The sequence below is a fragment of the Protopterus annectens genome, chromosome 2.part2, assembly GCF_019279795.1.
Source record: "Protopterus annectens isolate FY-2018-M chromosome 2.part2, PAN1.0, whole genome shotgun sequence".
Taxonomy (NCBI): domain Eukaryota; kingdom Metazoa; phylum Chordata; order Ceratodontiformes; family Protopteridae; genus Protopterus; species Protopterus annectens.
The window spans coordinates 962,306,085-962,328,868 of NC_056730.1; the positions used below are offsets into that span (position 1 = coordinate 962,306,085).

The window sequence follows — 22,784 nt, forward strand, 5'->3', positions numbered from 1 at the left end:
CTTACGACGTCCAAGACTAGTACAACTGAGTTTATGGGGGTATGTTTATGTGAACATATATATATATGTGTACATGTTTTCATATATATATATATATATATATATATATATATATATATATATATATATCTGTGTGTATATATTTTCATATATATATATGCATATATATATTTTTTTGTTAAAAGGGACACATTTGTTTTTGTACATTTTTAAAAATTTTCTTGTTTACGATTTTAATTACTAAAGGTAAATAGTGCACTGTATTTATATTTCTTTTGTGTATTTTGATAAATTGAATGAATTGATTATTTCTAATTTAAATATTTTTAAATATTATTATTATTATTATTATATTTGATATTTATATTAGGTTTTAATAGTGAATATTTATATTTAATATATATTAAATATGTTAAAGTATTTATATTAAGTATATTGGATCTATTAATATTATCTTCATTGTATTTATGTTAATGTTTTGGTAACTATTGCTATGAATATTTGGTTAATTATTAATTTCAATTTTAACATTTACTATTCACTGTTTACATTTAATTAGTCTTAAACAGTGAAAGAAATTAATATGTATGCACGTAATATTTTATTATATTATATTTTACGATCGTTTAATAGAGTAAAAGTTAATGTTGAATTTACGCAAGTCAGAGTGAGTTTAATTTTGTATGAGGGTACACGAAGGTAATGAGATGTTTTGAAGGGAATGTAGAACTAACAGTGTGTGGATTTATGTATGTGCCTTTAAGTAACTAAATGGTTTATTGATTAATTAATATTGGCACGCTTTAAATAGTGCTTTGTGACATTGTTTTTAAAATTTAAAACTTCTGAGGAAGTTGAGACACAGTCTTGACGAAAAGTGTATTGGTATTGTTATCGCACTTAAAGTTATTATTAAAATTCAAAGAGTTCTTGAGCGGAGAGTCTAGGATCTGATATTTTTTGTTGCTGAATTTGTCGGAACATTTTTCTTGGTTTGTCTTCGGTTCTTGTTTGTGGAATATGGACCCGGATTCTCCACCAAGTCTTACTTCTACACAAAACACTAACATGGGTGATGGTAACTTGACAGCGCTCATTGAAATGTTGTCCCAGAAAGTGGACAACTTGACACAAAGGCTCGAAGGGGCTAAAAAACCACAACAGGACTTGCGAGGTTTGAATGGAACTAACAGTACGTTTACTGCACCTTTAAATCAAAATGTAGGTTCACGGATCGGGGAGGCTAATTTTAGTGAAGAACCTACAACGTCGACGGGATTGTGTGGCCGTAGAAGCGTCAATGCTGACGGAACCAGCCCGGAGCATATGTATGGGGAAAACAACCAGTCGGATGGAACAGCAACGCGAACCGAGAAAATTTTGAATATTTGGGTACGCAGGACATTTACTTTTTCAGAGGCACATTCAATTCATTTAACTGAAGCTAACCAGGAGGTAAGCATGGATTTATCATCCAAATTGAATGTGTTCGATGAAAAACTATGTAAGGTAAGGAAGTTGCAATTGGAGATGGCATACTTCCGTGAATGTATTAATTTGAAAATAATTCCAAAAGGGCTTAGACGGTGGCAGTTCCCTACAGGAATCACCGAGGGCTCTTCATTTCATAAAGCTTTAACTGCCTTGTTCGACAAACATGGTATAGAACTTTTGGACACGTTTTGCACGTATTATCAACATATGGTGGATGAACTGCTAGTTGAAATAGAAGAATTGGATTCCTCAATAAAGAATGATACTGGGTTTCACATATACCGCTTCGAGTATGATCGAATTTTTGTAAGTATTGATCAATACTTAAAGTTGAATACTACTAAAATAAAGAAAATTAAACGCGATGTTAAAGATTATGAAGCAGGTACTGCGTACCCGAAACCTCCAGGTTCTCAAAGGGGAGTTTTGATTGATAATGATGGGTTTTTAACCAATAATAACCAAGAGGCTGAACTTGGGGTAAGGGCACCTTCAAACACCGAAGGTTCTAATAATTCTAATAGTAATAATGAAGTTACAAACACAGGGAATAACCACCAGGACGGTTTAAATACTGTCCGTAGGAGAGAGAGGTCAGCGAAGTGAGAGGTTAGCGAAGAACAACACTGCTGCTATACCTAACTCGGGGCAGAATAAAGGGTTAAGGGATTATAATGACAAAAATTTTCGGGCTTGAGCCTCGAACCCAGGAGCGCAGAACAACTGGACAATGAAGGGCAAAAAGAAAAAGTGGTAATAAATACAGCCAATCTTGGTGTCCTGGACAATGAACCACGATGCAATATACATGTTGACTCTCGTCTTGACTTTAAAATTTTTAACTATATGGATATGATTATATGTCCGGAAACAATTGCATTATTGTCAAAAGGTTATTCATTTGTCCCTACTGTTCAGTTTGATGTGGCTAACACTTTAATTGATTTAAAAATCTTTATTAGGAAACTTAATTTGTTAGCCTTAATGGGGGAAAACCAAAATAAAAAGGCTGATTTTTACGTTTCAAGTGTGTACAACCCACCTTTGCACCCACTTTTAGTACTTTTTGAAAAAGTGTGCGAATTGGATATGCGTAATTTAAAGAAACCTAGTGTCCCATCAGGTTATAGAGACAGGCACAAATACAATATTAGTAAGGAAGAGAGGGATACCTTAAGGTTTTTAAGTCAAGCTCCAATTCGCATTATGAAACCGGATAAAGGTGGGGGACTTGCATTAATGTCTATTGACGATTATAATTCAAGAATGTTTAGTATTTTAGACAGTAATACTTATGTAAAGGCTACTATGAATGAGATGTATGGGGCATACAGGAAAGTTTCAGCTTTAATAGAAGAATTATATATAGAAGCAAGAATAGATAAAAGTTTATACAATTACTTGCAACAACCAGCACCAAGGATCCCTGTCCTCTTCGGGATACCCAAGGTACATAAATGTGTAAATAATCCACCAATGAGACCTTTGGTGGATGGAGGGGATAGTATAACATACACATGTGCTAAGGTCATAGATAAAATTTTGCAGAAATATATCAGGATTGAGCGCCAAATTTCAAAAGATTCATGGTCATTTCATGAAGCTATTAATAATTTAGGATTTTATGCTAACAGTGTTTTTGTCACAGTTGATGTAAAGGATTTGTATTCATCTATCCCCCACCAGAGTGGGACTGAATGGGTTTCACATATGTTAAGGATTTTAGATGCACCCACTAGTGAAATTAAATTGGTGGAAGAACTGATAGACACAGTTCTTTCATACAATTATGTAATGTTCAACAAAGACATTTTCCATCAAAAAGTCGGAGTGGTAATGGGCTCTCCATGTGGAGCCGGCCTTGCAAATCTAGTGATGGCCTATTGGGAAAGAACTTTCGTGTTAAACAACTTGGATTATAAGGATAATATTTTGTTCTATACATGGTTCCTGGACGATATTTTTATTCTATTCCAGGGAACTGAAGTGGAACTGGAGGGCTTGTTAGAAATGTTCAATAACAGCACCCATTTCCTGAGTTTTACATCCAGTCATAGTAAGGATAGAATAGCTTACCTGGAAGTAGATCTAAGAAAGGACTATGACGAAAGGATGTATGTTTCTAAAATATATAGGAAAATGACCCATTCTAACATGTATTTGCATTTTACAAATTGCCATCCTATGCACCAGAAGAGATCTGTAGTAAAGGGGCAACTGGTTAGGGCAGCCAGGATGACAACTAAGAATGACGAGTTTGAAGAGGAGAGTACCTTAATGTCTAATTTCTTCGGGCAAAGGGGATACCCTTCACAGTTTTTACAGGGAATCATCAAGGAAGTCCAGTATAAAAGACTGGTAGGGAACTATGTCCCAATACTAAGTAAGATAAATGGAGGGGGCATAATGGTAGTGACAAAAGAAGAAATGGTTAATACCTACAGTTTTGTATGCACATTTAATATTGAATCCCATAAAATAGTGAATATTATTACAAAAAATTGGGACTTCTTGATGAGTGATAAATACTTTAGAGAAATGTTTCCAGAAAGGCCTAAAATTACATTTAGGCGTGGTAATAAATTAAAAGAAATTCTGGAAGCTAAAGGTAAAGTAAACAACAAAAAAGAAGGCATGTATAAGTGCAATATGTGTAGGTATTGTAGGTACATTGATGAAGGGTATAATTATAGCATTGACAAACAGAAATACAAGTCCAATGGGAGGTATAACTGTAATAGCAAACAAGTAGTATATTTAGCTAAATGCACAAGTTGCCCAGCTTTCTATATCGGGAAAACCGATAGAAAACTTGGCGAGAGGATTTACGAGCACATTTACTATATTAGTAGAAACAAACTAGAGAATGCTTTAGCTAGACATACAAACGAGTTTGTTGGCCACAAATTTAAATTTAGGGTCATTGACCAATTGAAGAATGATGAAAAAGGAGGACCAGAATCTTTGAAATTGGAGAGGAAGAAACTTCTATGGCAGCTCAGGGTAAATGCCTGTCAACATCCAGGCATTAACAAAATGACTTCTATTATGTGTATACTTAGATTAAAAAATTTAGTTAGGTAATTGTCAGTAAAGAAAAGAACTAGCAAAAACTAGTATAACTGACTATTATACCTAAAATACTATTAAAGTTGGGTTGTTGCAAGAGTTTTTGGACAGGGATGATAGGGTAAAATAACCCCTTACGACGTCCAAGACTAGTACAACTGAGTTTATGGGGGTATGTTTATGTGAACATATATATATATATATATATATATATATATATATATATATATATGTGTGTACATGTTTTCATATATATATATATATATATATATATATATATATATATATATATATATATATATGTGCATATATTTTCATATATATTATATATATATATATATATATATTTTCTTGTTAAAAGGGACACATTTGTTTTTGTACATTTTTAAAAATTTTCTTGTTTACGATTTTAATTGCTAAAGGTAAATAGTGCACTGTATTTATATTTCTTTTGTGTATTTTGATAAATTGAATGAATTGATTATTTCTAATTTAAATATTTTAAAATATTATTATTATTATATTTGATATTTATATTAGGTTTTAATAGTGAATATTTATATTTAATATATATTAGATATGTTAAAGTATTTATATTAAGTATATTGGATCTATTAATATTATCTTCATTGTATTTATGTTAATGTTTTGGTAACTATTGCTATGAATATTTGGTTAATTATTAATTTCAATTTTAACATTTACTATTCACTGTTTACATTTAATTAGTCTTAAACAGTGAAAGAAATTAATATGTATGCACGTAATATTTTATTATATTATATTTTATGATCGTTTAGAGTAAAAGTTAATGTTGAATTTACGCAAGTCCGAGTGAGTTTAATTTTGTATGAGGGTACACGAAGGTAATGAGATGTTTTGAAGGGAATGTAGAACTAACAATGTGTGGATTTATGTATGTGCCTTTAAGTAACTAAATGGTTTATTGATGAATTAATATTGGCACGCTTTAAATAGTGCTTTGTGACATTGTTTTTAAAATTTAAAATTTCTGAGGAAGTTGAGACACAGTCTTGACGAAAAGTGTATTGGTATTGTTATTGCACTTAAAGTTATTATTAAAATTCAAAGAGTTCTTGAGCGGAGAGTCTAGGATCTGATATTTTTTGTTGCTGAAAATGGGGTGAAATAGCCAGGTAATGGGACACTGGAATGGCTGCAGGGGGACTCTGGTGCTATATTTTTGTTCTGTTCTTCAGTTTGCTTTGAAAGTTGTTATCCCACAATTCCACTGGAGTGGGTGGGATTACATAATTATGTATGCAAATTAGATATTAATCAGCTTACAGATTTGTACCTATTTTTCATGGGCCTTGTCCAGATTTTTGATGTTTCCAGGTTGAGAGGTATGAGCACTGGCCATACTAAATTAATGCTTGGTAAAGTGGTTAGCAAGGTAAATCAGTGTAAAAGCTGAACCACTTTGCGAACCAGTGTATTCGGGTGAAAAGCCGAGATAAGAATTAAACAATAAGCACCAACAGAAAGACTGGTGCCTGTAGCACCAATGTCTATTTCAAGTCACAACATTTGCTATTACAAATCTCCTAATGGGGGAGGGGCAAATCTGGAGTTCTGTCTCAGTTCATTAAGTGGGCGTCCAGCTGTTTATCACTAAGCCTCATGGATCCTTACAAGAATCAGTGCAAGGAATGTTGTGATGACCAAGATCAAATGCCAGGTCTATTTTGAGTAAGGTTTAAGCAGTGACAGTATATCATACTGTGATGCACTATTCTGCAGCACCCTTTTGCCAAAGCACATGCAAGAAGAGGGAATATTAAAGGTTGTCACCAGTTAAACAATCTGTTATACCAGAAGAAAATAATAATAAAAAGTTTTCCTGCAACTCATTACAAGCATGACCCAGGCTCTCCTTTATAAAAGCAGCTTAAGACTAACTGCATGGTAAGAAACTCCAACAGTCAGCAGCACATTGAAAATATATCTTTACTACACTGTAATAAATGGATTTTGGTGGTTTGACAAGTAAGCAAACAGTAACAAAGAAAGCTGATAAAACAATGTTACCAACCCCACAGGAATTATTTCACACTTTCTTTTGAGCACTGAAAATTACACACCTGAAATTAAACCTTGGCCCACCACACTTTTAACCCTAACCCCATAACTCATAACTCAAGATAAAAGACTGTCACACCCCAGGTCACAGTACATGTGGAAGACAACAAAAATAAAACAGAACAATCCCCATGGTACACTTCTAGGAAATCTGAATCCACATTTTATGTTGTCCTCAAAGAAAAAATATAATTACTGAAGGTATGTTCTCCAGAAAATGCCATAAGCACTTCAAACATTTCTGTATAAATCGCTTTTCTAAACTGGCATTTAAAATGTATATGCTTACTTACTCAGATATTTTACATACCTGTACATCAGAAGACTTAGCAAATCTTTTTGAGGCAAACTGACAATCTTGAGGATCAACAGGAATAAGCAAGGGGATTGATGCAAGGAGGTCTGATGATACTTTACTTCCATTTACAGACTCTGGGTTCCCATGGACATCTTTTACAGATTCACTTAGGCTAACTACAGAGTCTCGAATATTTGAGATGATTTCATTATTTTCAGCTAGCAAATGTTCCAAGTTGTCTATTTTCTCCTGTAAGATGGAAAGCTGTCCCTATGGGGAAGAGAGAAAAATAACAAAGTAGTTTTAAAGTCACTTCAGTTGAAGATAATGGCATGCAAATTTACACATTCAGATTTAACTAGTCTACACACCAATGAAACAGAGCCAACGTAATCCTGCATGTATTATACCACTTCTGGGTTTAGGTAAAACAATGAAGTATAGAATTATTACAAAATTTTCCAACAGATACAAAACGTATAGTATCAGCTGAGAAGTAAGATAATCTCTGAATACGAAGTGTTCACTTTCACATCTTATACACTTAACATTAATAATTACCTTGGGGTATGTCCTACCGCACAATAACTGTCAACACATGAAATCAGGGCAGTTTCTTATAAAACGTGTTCAAATTTTGCAGAAAATGTATTGATTAGGTTGGCAAGTATATTGAACAACACATCAACTAGTACCTACCAATAGCTAAGCTAGTTGGCACAAAATAACCATACTTTACATACAAGTCATTATACCTTCCCACCTAATCCATATCTCTAATCTAACCACAACCTTACCTAAATGGCTGCAAACATGTATGGCATTTAACTCGCACATGTCTATTCTGATCACGTCTGAATTCTGTCTCTTTTATTTAAGTCCAAGTCATACATAGCATTTTTTCCATGGTGTTGATTTTCTTCTTTCAAAATCGAGCAAAATAGTTAAAGCCTCTTCAGATTATAAACTGTCACAAACTGGTTCATTTTCATTTTCCTTCTGAACCTAAGCTTTTACCAACATTTTTACGTTGGGGACCCTCTCCTTTATCCATCAAAAGCAAAAAACAATCTTTCATCCATGAACTGACTAGTCACTTCTGCTCTCTTCATCAAAATCAAACTAGCTTTCGTCCATACAGAATTAGCTAAAAGACAGCACTTACTTAAGTCCGACATCACTTCTGAGGGAGTTGCAGTTCTTGGCCAACATCAGCTTTCCTTGGATTGTATCCCCTTGGCACTGAGCAAGTCTAAGATGCAGACAACTGCAAAGTCATGTCCAAAGTCATCAAAACATCTCCTGCCCCTGTCAACTCAGAATCCTTATGAATTTTGTTACCAATATTTGACAACATATTTTCATCATCTTTATCTGTTAGTTGAAAAAACATACTGCCAAAAGTGGTATGCTCTCAACTGTGCACTGCTTTGGCAGTACGTTTTCTGATTTCAACCAAGACACGTATAAAACTTCTTTTTTTTGTACAGCGGGTTCACAAAAAAAGGGGGAGGGCACATGCCCCTGCGCCAAAGCCTAAATCTGCCAATGATTTGCAAACTTATGACATGGTGTATCCCCTCACCCAAACAAGTAACTCCTTATGCTTCTCCCGAGGTGGAATTTTCTTTCCACTCTAACAATCAAGTAAGTCTCTGTCCATTCTGAAAAAAAAGAGCCTCCTAAACCAGAAATACAAGAAAAAATAAAGATATCCCTTGAAGGAGGGAAAGACGGATAGGAAAACAGCTACTTTTGCTAAATTTATTAGCTTTGACAGAAACAGCAAACCATCAATGTGAGCCAGAGTCCAAAGACAAGCTTTTTAGCTTTGTTTATTGACAAATGGCAAGCCATAGGTAAAAACAGAACTATCAAAAGCATAAAACATCCTGTAAGAAAAAGAGAAAAAAAAAACATACTAAGAAATATCCTAAATATAGAGAAATAAAATAGGAGAAACAAAATACTGTAAAACAACTAAACTACTCACAATCATTGCTGGAGGCAGTTTGCGGCCATTTAGAGTTCATCTGGGTTGTAATGCAGAAATAAAGATTTGGAGTAGGTGAGTGATGTAGTGCACTGTAAAGTTGGAGAGGGTCCTTGGCAACCTGGGAAACTTTTGCTTGCCAAGAGATCCTAACTCTTGTGCCCTACACCTCCTACCCATTACTGACGATGGACCTTCGCTCACCAGGTCTCACATTACCTGAAGCTACAGCTGCTGCACCCAAAGGAATCATGCTTCCCCCATTACAGAACATCTCCTATCACTAAACTACAGGGGGCTTTTTTTTTTGTGATGACATTCAGTATCATTAGAAAAAAAAAACAGCCTACAAGCTGGAATACCACTACACAACCTTCAACAAAGCCAAGATCTTACCAATTTCCCAAAGGACAATTACCTCTGCATGTGCCCAAATACTCAAAGCCTTCTTCCTAAAACAATCAAATACCCTTACGTCACTGCTAAACAACTAGGCTCCTTCACCCAGCATCATTCTGCTACCTTGCTGCCACCTCCATATTCATTAGAATGCTTCACAAAAGGATCACTGCTTCTAAGGTCCTAAAGCATGATGTACCTTCCAGCTTTTATAATCATCCCTACTTATCATCAAATTAAAACTCACTTTACTACTACACAGCAAAAACACCATGTGGTGCACTGTGCAAACTGAGTTAAAAATTCTACAGTATACTGTAAGATTATTTGTGGCTGTACATTTCAGTGTTTTATAATACATAATGATGCAATTCCTTTATGACACTATAGAATGATTTCTTTTCTATATCTCCATGTGCTATATATGCAGTGTTTTTACACTGCCTTATGAAAACATGGTACATATTATCGCAACCAGATTTTGAAGGTTGCGAATTTCGCACAGTTCAACAGAAACAAATGCATGAAACTGGTGTGAAGAATTTTGGGACTGATATATTACGGGAAAAGTTATACCATACTGTGGAAAACACAGGTTTGCTTCACTACTGTTGGATGCATTTGAGGCACCATTAGGAATGTTACAGCAGCATTCACACCAGTATCCAGAGAATGATTTGCAACCATTACTGTAGGAGTCTGAACAAGTCTGTTAAACAGACGATGAGTGCTTCCACACTGATCTAAAAGGGTATATGTGGATCACTGTTGTACTGCTGCAGCTAACAGCATGAAAGAAAAAAGAAAACCGTTAATTTTTAAAAAAAATGCTATGTACGCATCTGATCATAACTCACCTCAGTTTTTAACTCCGTTGCCTTACCATGTCTGAACCACAGCTGTCCAGCAGTCCATCACGTTTTATCCGAGGCATCCACAACACTTTGAATAACACTTTTTACCATGTTTCATGCACTTGTTTCTCTAAGTATGCGAAATGTGCCCTTGACAGATTATGTGTGCTACAGTTACACGGTGTATTTCCTGACTCGCTTTCCCTTCGATAACATCAAATGCAGCGATCGTCAAGCAGTTACAAGAGCAAAGAGGTATGTCTCTCCACAGTACAAAGTTGCACCCTTACTCCTCTTCCTGGATCATACCCCCCTGTGACAGACTAACGATTATTTCTTTACAGACCCCTTTTCAGGTTAGACCACCTGTTTCCGCACACACAAACTATGGTAGTGCAGAAATCAGGTTGCGATAATGCGCAAGTACCGAAAACATTAATTACCATACACTTTTACAATTACAACAGCAACCTGTCTGAAAAGGATACTGTTGTTCCAGGCTGCTTAAATATCAGTCCATTGTCTGATAACCCAATTTATCCTTTACAAGGACAAGAGACTGCAAAAGCCTCTCCTAGCAGCTAATGCACACAAGGCACTGAAACCCTTTCAGGACAGAGTGCCAGTCTATCTCAGAATACAAATGCTTGCTCACTCGTACATTGAATACACACCTACAGGTATTGTGGAAGATCACCAGTATGCCTTCTGCATGTCTTTGGGAAGAAACAGCAGCACCAAGACAAAATCCACACAACCTTAGGTAGGACATGCAGACTCCCTATAGCAGGTAAGCAGGTATCCCAGCTGTTAAACTGGACAACTTCATGCTGTGACGCACTAACACTACTCAGTGTGACACTGCAACATCTATCAACCAATAAAATGAAATATTTTTCTATTATAAAGGAGGAAATTATTTACTTAATTAGGCGCACATTAAATCTACTGAGACTACAACTGATATGCCTATATTGACACACTCCTTCCCAGTCTTCTCACCCTATCTAATGAAGTCAAGTCACGGAATTTCACATATTAAAATAGTCTTAACAAAACTACACTAACGTAGTTTCTTACTTTACCTACTCTAGAACACTTTTGCAGTGAGGTTGTATACACTATGATTTACTTTTTCCAATTGACAGCATGTGGATGAAAAAGGTTCCTTCATTATTTACTGGGAAAACAAATGAATAAAATAACCGGCATGTATCACAAAGGATGTGAGAAAATGGGGCTTTTTCAACACAGTATCATTTCAAATATGTAAATACCAAATTTTATTAAAAAAAGTAGACAGACAGACTTTTTGCTCCCTTCGCACTTATGCTGTCTTGAAGTGTCTGACACCTTGGACTGCTGGTTGTACTTCATGGGGGAAAAGGCAAAGTTATGTTTACTAATAAGGCAAGATGCTGTTGTCAGGGCTTGCTTCAAAAAAGGCTGCACTAGGTGTATCACATTAGAAAGACTATAATGGTCAGTAGACCTCTACATAGGCTAGGTAGCAAGTACAGGACTGCAGTGCAATATGATCTTTTGCATTTGGAATTAGTATGACATGTTCAGCTCTTTTTGTAACAGCTCAGGTATCGCTGGAATTTCACTGTCGCAAACATCTCAGAGCTTTGAATTCTCAAATGGCCAGAACATTTCGCCTCAAGCTTCGGGGATGCTAGACTCAGCATAGTTTCAGAAAAATGTGATTCTTGTCAAATATTCAGCCTTTCATGCAACATAATTCATGATTTGTAGATTTTTGAATAAAGTATTACATTCTTACAAAAAAAAAAAAAAAAAAAAAAAAAAACTACAAACTGCAGACACAGCACATCTAAAGCCATCACCATTAGAGTAACCACCCCTAATTTGCAGGAAAATATTAACGTCCAGAGTACTGATAAAGTACAGTTTTGTACCTACCATAAATGTAGATGGATTCCCAGTCCCAGTCCTGACTATGTCCTGACTCCCAGTCGTCCCCCAGTCGGCGAATACCAGAGTATAAGGCTCGCGGTCATGGCGCCTAGAGACTGCGTCAATGCGTCAGGGTACGCGAGTCTTTTTCTTGCCCCAGATGTCAGAGACCCCAAAAGACAAGTCCTACAAAACTGTGTTCTGTGTTCTTCCCCTGCTGCTGTCCTCCTGACTATTATTGAAATCCCAAAGCAGAAAGCAGAGAGGCTGGCAAATAAATTAGCAAAGGAGCAGGGCGACAACATGCCTAAACAAAACAGGCAAAAAAAAGCTCTAGGACTTAGAGTATATAGGCAGGTGATAATGCCTAGAGAAAGTATGCACACTGACTCCAAAGTAGCTGCTTCCAGAATATCCTTAGTTGCCACCCCTTAGAAATGTAACAAAACATGCAAAAAAAGCCAATCCACCTAGAAATAGTTTGTTTTGACACAGGTTTGCTTACATAATTGCCTGTGTGTACATCTAAAGTGTGCAAAATCATGGAAAATCAAGGGCTCCTCTACCATGAAGGGCTGCCTGCAACTCAGACACCCTTCTTGCAGTAATAATACAGAAAAAGCAGTCTTCCATGACAAATATTTCAATTCAGCAGTAGGGTTGTAGAGTAAGTTTTCCAACACAAAATTGAGATCCCAAGCAGCTTTGCTCTAAGAAACTGCTTGAACAAAGAATCATAGTGAGCTGAAATTGCTGCGAATCTTTATGGAGAGAAAAAAAAAAAACCTTTGTCCAATAACTCAGTAAGAGATATTGAGCCCACACTCAAATTAGGCTCTGAAATCCCAAATTCTTTTGCTGTACCAAAAAATAAAAATCTCTTCCATTTTCCTTCTAGCTTCCATAATCACTTGTTTTAAAACTTGTTGAGGCTGAGACCTTCCATGTTCATCAATACAGAATATGCCAAGCTGTGAGATGGAGAGAGATAGAAGATTGAGCACAGATCCTGCCCTTTCTGAGAGATAACAGATGAGGAATCAGAGGTAAAGGCCATCTTCTTCTTCTTACAAGACTCCTTAGAAGGGTACCAGTGTTGCGAGGCCAATCTGGAGCTATCAAAATCATCCTTGGCCTGTCCTGTCTGACCTTTAGTAATACCTTTGGAAGAAGAGGTCTCCCATAAAAATCTTTGTTGCCTGCATAGAGGATAAGAATGTGTTCCCCCTTTTGATGATGTACATGACAGTTGTGTTGTCTGTCAGAATCAACACCTGCCCTGGAAAAGTAGCTCCCTTTGCCATCCATCAATGCAAACTGGACTGCTAACATCTCCTTCATGTTGATATGTAGATGCTGTAGTCTGACTGATGAGATAGTTGATGGAAGTAACAGACTTTTTTTTTTGTTTTGTCGGGGTTAAAATGGGCTGCTGTATTCAGTCTCACACCCAGAAAGCACATGTCTTCTGAGAGGGTACTCAGACTGACTTTATTTCGCTTCACAGAATACCCTAGTGGATAGATAAATCCAAAATTCTCCTCGTGTTCCCCTTCTTTGGTACTAGACATCTGGCATGCCTTTAAGGGGGCATTGTGTGGAAATAAAATCTGTTGAAAAGGCAGGTCATTGGTCTTTAAAACTGCTTCCACAGGCGGTCCAAACAACACATCAGACTGTAAGAACAGAACTAGTAGCTGATATTTCAGCATATGAAATTGACAATTGCCTCTTTATCAGAGGGTACAGGATTTTTAACAACAGAAGCTTTAACACCTTTAGGCCCCTGAGAAACAGTTTCTGGGTCCGCCCTGGGACTCAGAAACAAATACTTATGAGCTGGGCACCCTATAATACCTATCAGGCCTAACAGGAGCAGGAGGCAAGGAATCAGGCATCCTCCACCACATTCAACACAGGAGGAATAGCTAAGGGCCTATGCTGAGGCAAAACAAGAATTCCAGTCAGAGTAATCTTGGCCTTCCCATTTAAAGTGCTCCCTCATGGAGTGAAGAGTCTCTGAAAATGAAAAATCCTCAGGAGGAGAAGCTGAAGGAGTGGAATCATCCACATCAGAATCAGAATAGCAAGTCTTCCACAGAAGACTCTGAAGCCTGTGAACACTGTTCAAAACTATCAAACTCCTGTTCCACCCTAGGCCTCTTATCAGGTGGGGGCATAGAACCTCTAATCAGAGTAATCAAATCTTCAGCCATTTTAAGCATATGTTTCCTCTAAAAGAAGCTTTGGAAACAGAAGGAGCCCTAACTACCTTGGGAAGAGAGGGAAGAACAGTTACCTGAGAAGCCCCCTCAGCCTGGCCTACTTCCTGAGAGGGCACATCCTGTAACAGTAAAGTATCTGCCTGAGACTCGAAGCAGGCCGGAGCATCCTAAACAAGGTATATTGCTTCTGCATCGGACCATAGTCAGGACTGCAGCAAGGGAAGACGAAGAACATCTCAAAGAAATTGCACTAGCACTGGTGATATGCTAAGGTATAAAATTATCAAATAAAAGCAATTGTCTAGACCAAAGGAAAGCTGCTTTAACAGTATTTATTGTCATAGCAATGTTTTCTCCATTGCAATGATCACCACCCCCACCCCCCACCCCCATCTTGCAAAGGAACCAGTCACTCAGGCTGCTATCAGCATTTTTTCCTTGCAGCTCACCTCAGGTACCCCAGCAATCTTGAACAGGGTGACAGCTCACAAAGCGGAGTCCCACCCTAAGCACCAATGGCCATACTCCACACATGGTTCAATATCACAGTAAAACAAACTGCCTCTCTGCTTCCAGGACAAAGAAAACTTGCTTAGACAAGAATGATAATAACCAATATGGACTCTTACTGTATACCATTGATTAAAGAGCCAGACTATTTAAAATAAGTAAATCAAATTCATTACTTTGCTCCACAGATGTACCAGTTTTTTTTTTTGTTGCTGGTGAATGGCAATTTCATACTTAATTTTATATTTTAGACCAAATGTTTTTCCAGATCACTTTGTAATGCCAATAATGAATGATGTACAGCACTTGACATCTGTCCTAATCCACTTCCAGTAACATAGTCAATAGGAGAAAAAAATGACTAATCCAGACAACTTTAAATATAAGCTTCAATTCCTTTTGCACAAAAAAAGTCTAGTCAGCAAACTTAATGGCACTTTTTGTTGCGTCTTTCGGTTTATCCCAGTTAGGGGTCACCACAACGGAACTCCAGTCCGCTAATGTTTGGCAGTGGATTTTTACGTGCCGAGTTACCAGCCCTGACGCACAACCTTCAACGAAGGCACGCCCATTCACGCATGCCTCCACACAGAAGACGCTCTAGCTGAGAATCGAACGGGATAACGAACAGATTTAATGGCACTATTTTCTGAAATATATATGGCTACACAAATCTCTTCATGTACCCTGCCACTCCCTTTTCTTTTTTCTCATTTGTTTATGTATTTATTTATTTATTTATTTTGACCATGCTTTCAGTCATTCTACTCAGGGATTCCAAAAGTAATCATTGAAGAAGACATCCTTGAAATGCCAGTAACAGAAAAAAGCTGACACGATAAAAAGCCTTGAACATTGTAAAACTGGGTTTGGAAAATAAACCACTGTGTAAAGTTCTAAATCACTTAAAATAAAACAACTTCACTTAAATACTTATGCATATTTATTAAAAAGTAAAAAAAAAAAAAAAAAAAAAAAAAAAAAAAAAAAACTTGGCACGTTCATCCCACATATATGGGAACTTCCTCAGAAGGTCTTTGGTTAACGCAGTTCACAAATGACTGCAAACTAGGAGCCATAATCGAATCTCCCAACGATGTGCACATCCTACAAAAGGGCCTCACTGACACAGATGCCTGGTGTCAAAGCCATGGCCTCAAGCTCATTGCCAAAAAGTGCATTGTCATCCCCTTTGGTAAAAACTCTGTACCCATGAACTACCAGATAGCCGGTAGTCTACTAAACACTGAAAGTGTGATGAGACCTTGGGACACAGATGGACAGTAGTCTCTCCTTTGATAATCACATCGCCACAGTAGTCAGGAAATCTTTCTACGTGGCACACATCACAAAAGGTCTCTCATCCAGGAAGAGGGGTCATTGTTCCCCTCTACTCATCACTCATTAGACCCATTATAGAATATGGCACCCCTTTTGGTATGTACTTCACAAGACATCTACAACTGGAAAGGTCGCAGAAATACCTCACAAAGAGGATTACCGGCCTCAAACAAATGCCCTATGCAGACCATCTCAAAAAAACTCCAGCTTTACTCCGTCACATATCGCCTACTCAGAGGCGATCTCTGCCTAACATACAAAGCTATTTCAAACCCAGAGCTGTTGGACATGCTCCACCCACTTAAAGAAATCCCAATTGCTCCGTGCTACAGGCTCTAGGGACCTAAACATTGTCACCACAATAAACAGAACATGCTGGAGGGAAAGATTCCTTTCCCAGAGACTTCCCATACTCTGGAACAAACTACCTATCTATATCAAATAAAGCTCCTCATTAGCACTCTTCAAGAAAAACCTTGATGATTGGATGGGAGGTAGGAAATTCACCCCGGGGATCACTTCTGTGGCTCTGCTTGACAGGGGCACAGGAAAATAATTTTCTTGGGTGGTGAAAGCCAGGGTACCTTTTTGGCTAGGCTTATATGGGCCCTAGGGCCAATAGCCTAATACCTACCTATGAACACACACAATGCATAACATCCCTTCCTTATATAACCTAAAATCAATTAATCAAAACACATAAATATTGCCTATTTGCTTTAAAAACATATTTGTTAATTTAAAAACATTAAATTAGAAAAAGTTAAATTAAATTTGCTTTGTTTCTCAAATGACTTGCAAAAGAAATACTTTGGTTGATTCCTGGCTTTACTGTGGCATTCAATCGTATCTGCCACAATAATTCTCTAAACTCCAATAAATTGTCATAATTACCTCCTCTTTCTCTTGTAAACACACAGTCTACAATAAAAAAGATGAACTTTTTAAATGAACCACAAATTAATAAGTGTTTAATACAGCATTGTTGGCTTTCTTATGTTCAAAAATTCTGTCCTTTAGTTTTCTAATAGTCTTTCCGACATAATATGCAACACATGAAGTTCAAGTGGCAATGTATACCACCCTCCTAGTGTTCCAAATATATTTCCCTGGACATCTTAAAGCTTTATCTGCTCCTTCTATTGTAACATAGGCCATCATTTAGAAATTTACAGTATTTACAACATCCACACTTTATCATTGTAGAAATTTAATTACTGAAATTTCTGTGTTAACATTTTCTAAGCGGTTCTTGATACTCTTGCCCCCTGCGATATTCAATGGTTGGTTTATTACCTAATAAAAGTTTTAAAATTCTTCGGTGAATACTATTTCGCAACAATCACTCATTATTTTGGACAGTTTCAGGGCAACGTATGGAATTATCATGGCCCCATATTTGTTTACAGTTACTGTATTTACGCTCTCACTACTAACTCCACAAGTCAAATAAAAGTAAATATTTTTCTGACATAACCGCTGTGTGCGCCTTACCAAGTACAGGGGAATATTTATTTTTTCTCCCCATTATAATTTCTTTTTATTTTTAATTAAATGTAAAAGGGGGTCAGGAAAGCTTCTTTCCTTAAGCATTTCAATCAATATGACTAATTCAAACACAAAGACCGAATCATTAGAAATAAGACTCTATAATCGTACCATCTGCCTCTTGACCATACTCCTTTTTGTGTGAAGAGGTGTAACAACTCTGGTAGTGCAAGAATGTATTAGAGTATGTCATTTTATGGAAAATGTTAGATGTAAATTTGTTAACCAAATCCTTCTTAATCCTGACATCCACAAAACTAATACTTTCTAAACCAAAAGATAAAGCGAATCTTAAAAATTCAGTAGTAGTATTCAAGTATTCAACAAGAATCAATATCACCATTCCACAACATAAGAATATCATCCAGGAATCTATAGTATCTATAAATATTATTCTTGCAAGATGAATTAAAAACAAAACAATATTCCCACTTTGCTAGGACGAGATTCAGGTACACAGAAGCACATCTGGCCCCTGTAGTTATGCCAAATATTTACTGCAGAGCCTAGATGGCCAACTGAGAGCAGTGAATTTTGAGAGCTACATAAACTAGTATAACAATATAAGAAAATTTTATTATTCTCAAGTTTAAAACATCAGAAATCTATGGCTAAACTGTATAAATATAAATTTTGGTGCAGATGTACAAAAATGTTCCTGTCAAGTAACTTGGAGATATATTGAGTCACTGAATATGAACAACTCAAGGAATTCTCATCCAGATGCTGCTTTGAAAAAAGAACTGCAATTGATGACATCTACCTTACAGGAACTATCTTTGAAGATGGCTTTAAAAATGACCTCAAATTAAATTCTCAAAAACAGACGGACAGTCTTAAGGAACTATTACCGCAACACCAGACAAAAATAACAAATATACAGACTTCGCTTAATGACACTGAAGGGAGAGACAAAGAGGAAGAATTCCAAAACGAATTTCTGCTTAAATAGAATACATAGCTGCTTAACAAAATATATTACTTAGAAAACAGGGAAATGAGAAACAGCATAAGGATCTTTGGTCTGCCTGAAAACACTGAAGGAGAAGACATTATTTCATTCTTAATGACCTAGATTCCTGAAGTTTTAGACTTGAAAGAGGGACTTTCATTTGGAATTGAACAGGCACATAGAGCACTGAGGAAACCTGCTTCTAACTTGACAAATACTCCACCTAGATCCATAGTTATAAAATTTCTTTCATTTCTGGACAAGGAACTAATATTAAAATCGGCTTGGAGAAAATAACCCTTAAAATACAATCAAAGCCTGATAAGGTTTGACAATGATTATTCTTCCAGAATACTAGAACAAAGGAAAAAAGTCTGGCCAATAATAAAACTGTTGAAACAAAACAACATTAAAGCACAGCTGTCCTTTCCAGCCAAGATAAAAAATTATTTTTGCCAATGAGATGAGAACCCTTAATGACTTAGAAGAAGCTACTATATTCATCAAAACAACATAGTGTCTATCCCAGAAGAAATGGACTTAAAAGAATAAAATAAACAAATCCTTGGACTGATGCTAGAAAGAAGAAACAAAAAAAAAAAAATGTTTCCAAGATAGCTGTCCCAAAAAAATAACTCTTACAACTACATCTCGCAAAGTACCAACTGAAATGGTACATCACTTCTCATCTGTTTTTATTTAAAAAAAAGGGGGGGGGTTCTTAAACAACTGAGAAACAATAATGATTTATTCAGAATGTTCAGAGAGTACAATAATTCTTCACAAACAAAGGTAGGTCAAGATGGGTTACTATTTACATTATATATAAGCCACACAAAGCAACATATAATACAAACATAGAAGTTTCTATTCCCCTACTGGAACTCAATGAAAACTTAAATTATTATAAGTAAAATCAGTGAAAAATTAACTTAAGTAATTAATTAACAATTTCAACAAGATACCATTCATCAGAGTTCAGACTCAAATGTAACAAATCAACATCATATGTTATAGCAGTAACCGCAGTGTTTTGAAAAAAAAAATGCTGTCATGGAGACTAATGCCTTCTTCAGTTAAAGTATAATTCAGAAATGTCATGTATATCCTGGTTAAATAGTACTAGCAAGCTCTTAGTACAAATGTCATCATTATTCTGTCTAAATATAGTTAATATCAATTTTAAGGAATGTCGATAGTCAGGTGGCTTACCAAAGACATATCTGGATAATTGAACAGAGTACCAAAATATTTAAAAGCGAAAATGTACAGATGACAAACAGTTTGTGGTTTAAATAAGGCACAAAACTGACAGCGAGGTACGTCGTGGTCAGGGCCTAGGCAAGGAATACAGTACGAATGAAAATCTTTATGAGGTATTTGCTTTCCACAAAAAATACAATTACTGACTTTTACTGACATCGGTTTAGAGCAAGAAAAAGTTTCCCCAAAGGGGTACTTAGCTTTATTTGAAGACTTGGGTTCTGAAACTCGAAAATGAAAATTTCAGGAGTAGGCCGACCGGCACCGCATGGCAAGAAAGACGGATGTAATGGCATCAGCTGCATACTTTATACCCCTGACTACCTGATGTCACGGAGGATGAGACAGCAACCGACACAGGACCTAAGCCTTTGATAATCAGGCCGACTGAGGGCTACTGCAAGCAGATAACCCAAATGTGATGACTGCAACAGTGAAACACAAAGAACATCTAAGTTTAGCTTTAGAAAAACTTAAAATTAATACCTTGGCCACTTCTCCCAAATATCTACATAATTTATCCACAAGAATCAAAATAACAACCAAAAGCTAATAACATTAAAAGTATCTTCCATGAAAAGAAAGGGAAAAATGTCTCTGATATAGGTGACATTCTTGATGCCTACAGAAATCACTATATGGAACATTTCCAAAAAGAAAATATACATATCGATCCATTAAATCTAGATGAAATTTTTTTTAATAAAAAATACCAGAAGAATTAAAACTAGATCTGCAAGCACCCATATCTTAAAAGAAATTACAGATACAATAAAAGAGAGTAAAAATAAAGCTCCAGGTATGGATGGCATAATTATGGAAATATATAAACTTTTTCCTTCAAAGATACTATCCCTCTTCCATAAAACTATTAGAAATTCAGTCACAAGCTTTAATACCACCCTCTTGCAGATATTCCTTAATCACACCAATCCTAAAGGAAAACAAATCCCCAAACCTCTGTACCTCATATAGACCGATATCATTATTAAATAATGACTGAGATATTTATGACAATATTAACTAACAGAATGAAAATGCCACTATCCAAAGCAAATAATGATCAAACCGGATTTATATATCATAATAGACACATACATGACAATATTAAAAGGATAATTTCTCTTATAGATTAGGTTAATAAAGAAAATAAAGAAACAGTCATAATTAGCTTAGATATAGAGAAAGCCTTTGATTCCCTAAACTGGGACTATTTATTCAAAATCCTAATGCTATTTGAACTTCCTGCATCCTTTGTTCATCTCCTAAAGAATATATATATATATATATATATATATATATATATATATATATATATATATATATATATATATATATAATTTAGCATATGTCAAGTTAGGTCCTTTTAACTCTGACATACATAGAACAAAAGGCACTAAACAAGGATGTCCCATGTCACCGATTATATTTGCTCTGGCTATTGAATATTGCCAGATTCAATTTGTAACAATATAAAAATCAAAGGAATAGAGGTTTATGAACAATATAATTCTAAAATAATGCTATTTGCGGATGACATATTATTAACATTATCTAATAAAAAAGAGGCATTAGAAAAATTAGATATATTAATTGACAAATTTCACATGACTTCAGGACTCCATTTCAATAAATCAAAATCAAAATTTTTACTTTTAACTAATAAAAAAAAAAGAACTGCAGACTAAGGGGGATCACATCATAGGGAAACAAGAATATACCTTCAAATATCTAGGAAATGAGTTATGCAAGGATAATGAATTAGTCTCAAAAAACAATATCACCATCAATACAATTAAAATCTCTGTGGAAAAATGGAACAAAATAATATTAATATTTGAAGATAGACTACAGTTAATAAAATGGTTTTACTGCCCAAGATTATATATATAGCCTTGGCAATACAACTGTTACCAGAAAGGAATATAGTTAAAGAAATAAATTCATGCCTAATAAAATTTTTATGGTTTCCCAAATGAAACAGAATAGCTTTAATACATCATATCAGACCACGGAAACAGGGAGGATTAAACTTTCCTGATACAGAAACATATATAAAAGCATAAACATCTAAAACAATCTCAGATTGGATAAGTCCAAATTATTCTGCAAATTGAAAAAAATTACTATCAATAAATTAATTTAATTAAAAAAAAAATATCAACAGATAAAAACAATTTACCATGGCACATACGCATTAGTATGCAATATAACATAACTATACCCACTAAAACTCGTATGATTAATTATTACATTGACTCATTTAGGAAAATTATTAATGCAAATATAGATTTAAATATCTGATTTGATCATTTAACACCATTTACAGTCACAAAGAACTTTCCACATAAAATATATAGAGAAATTATTAATTCCTGGGAACAGAAAGGATTTGTTTGCTGGCTCCAATGTATCAAAGAATTAAAAGTTTTAGATATGCAAGTCATAAAAACAACATACAAAATTCTACAACAGCACTGGGAAACTTTACAGAGTATTCTGTCATATTCACAAGATTAAAGTATAATAATTAACAATTATTCATTTAAAGAACTACCTAGGTTTACGAAATACATATATGAAATTATATAATGACTGACATGGGAAAAGTACAGTTTTGTACCTACCATAAATGTAGATGTTCGAGTGTACACCCTGCTGCAGTCATCACACTTGGGTTATCTTGTCGTCAGGCAGTCCCGCAGTCAGCCGGAATTCCAAAGTCTTGGTCCGGTGTCGGTTGCTGTCACTTCTTCCCTGACGTCAGTGCACCAGGGGTATATATAATGCATCCAACGCCATTTTCTTCAGTTTT

General features: G+C 35.6%; 1 protein-coding gene across 1 annotated transcript in view; it reads right to left on the reverse strand.

Moving 5' to 3' along the window:
* The window catches only part of MAN2A1 (mannosidase alpha class 2A member 1), a gene marked incomplete in the record, with an annotated part of 1,886,421 nt that overhangs the window by 1,501,093 nt on the left and 362,544 nt on the right, over window positions 1-22,784 (reverse strand). Inside the window, 1 exon segment of the mRNA XM_044064270.1 lies at window positions 6,977-7,234. Within this exon segment, the coding sequence (XP_043920205.1) occupies window positions 6,977-7,234 (258 nt within the window).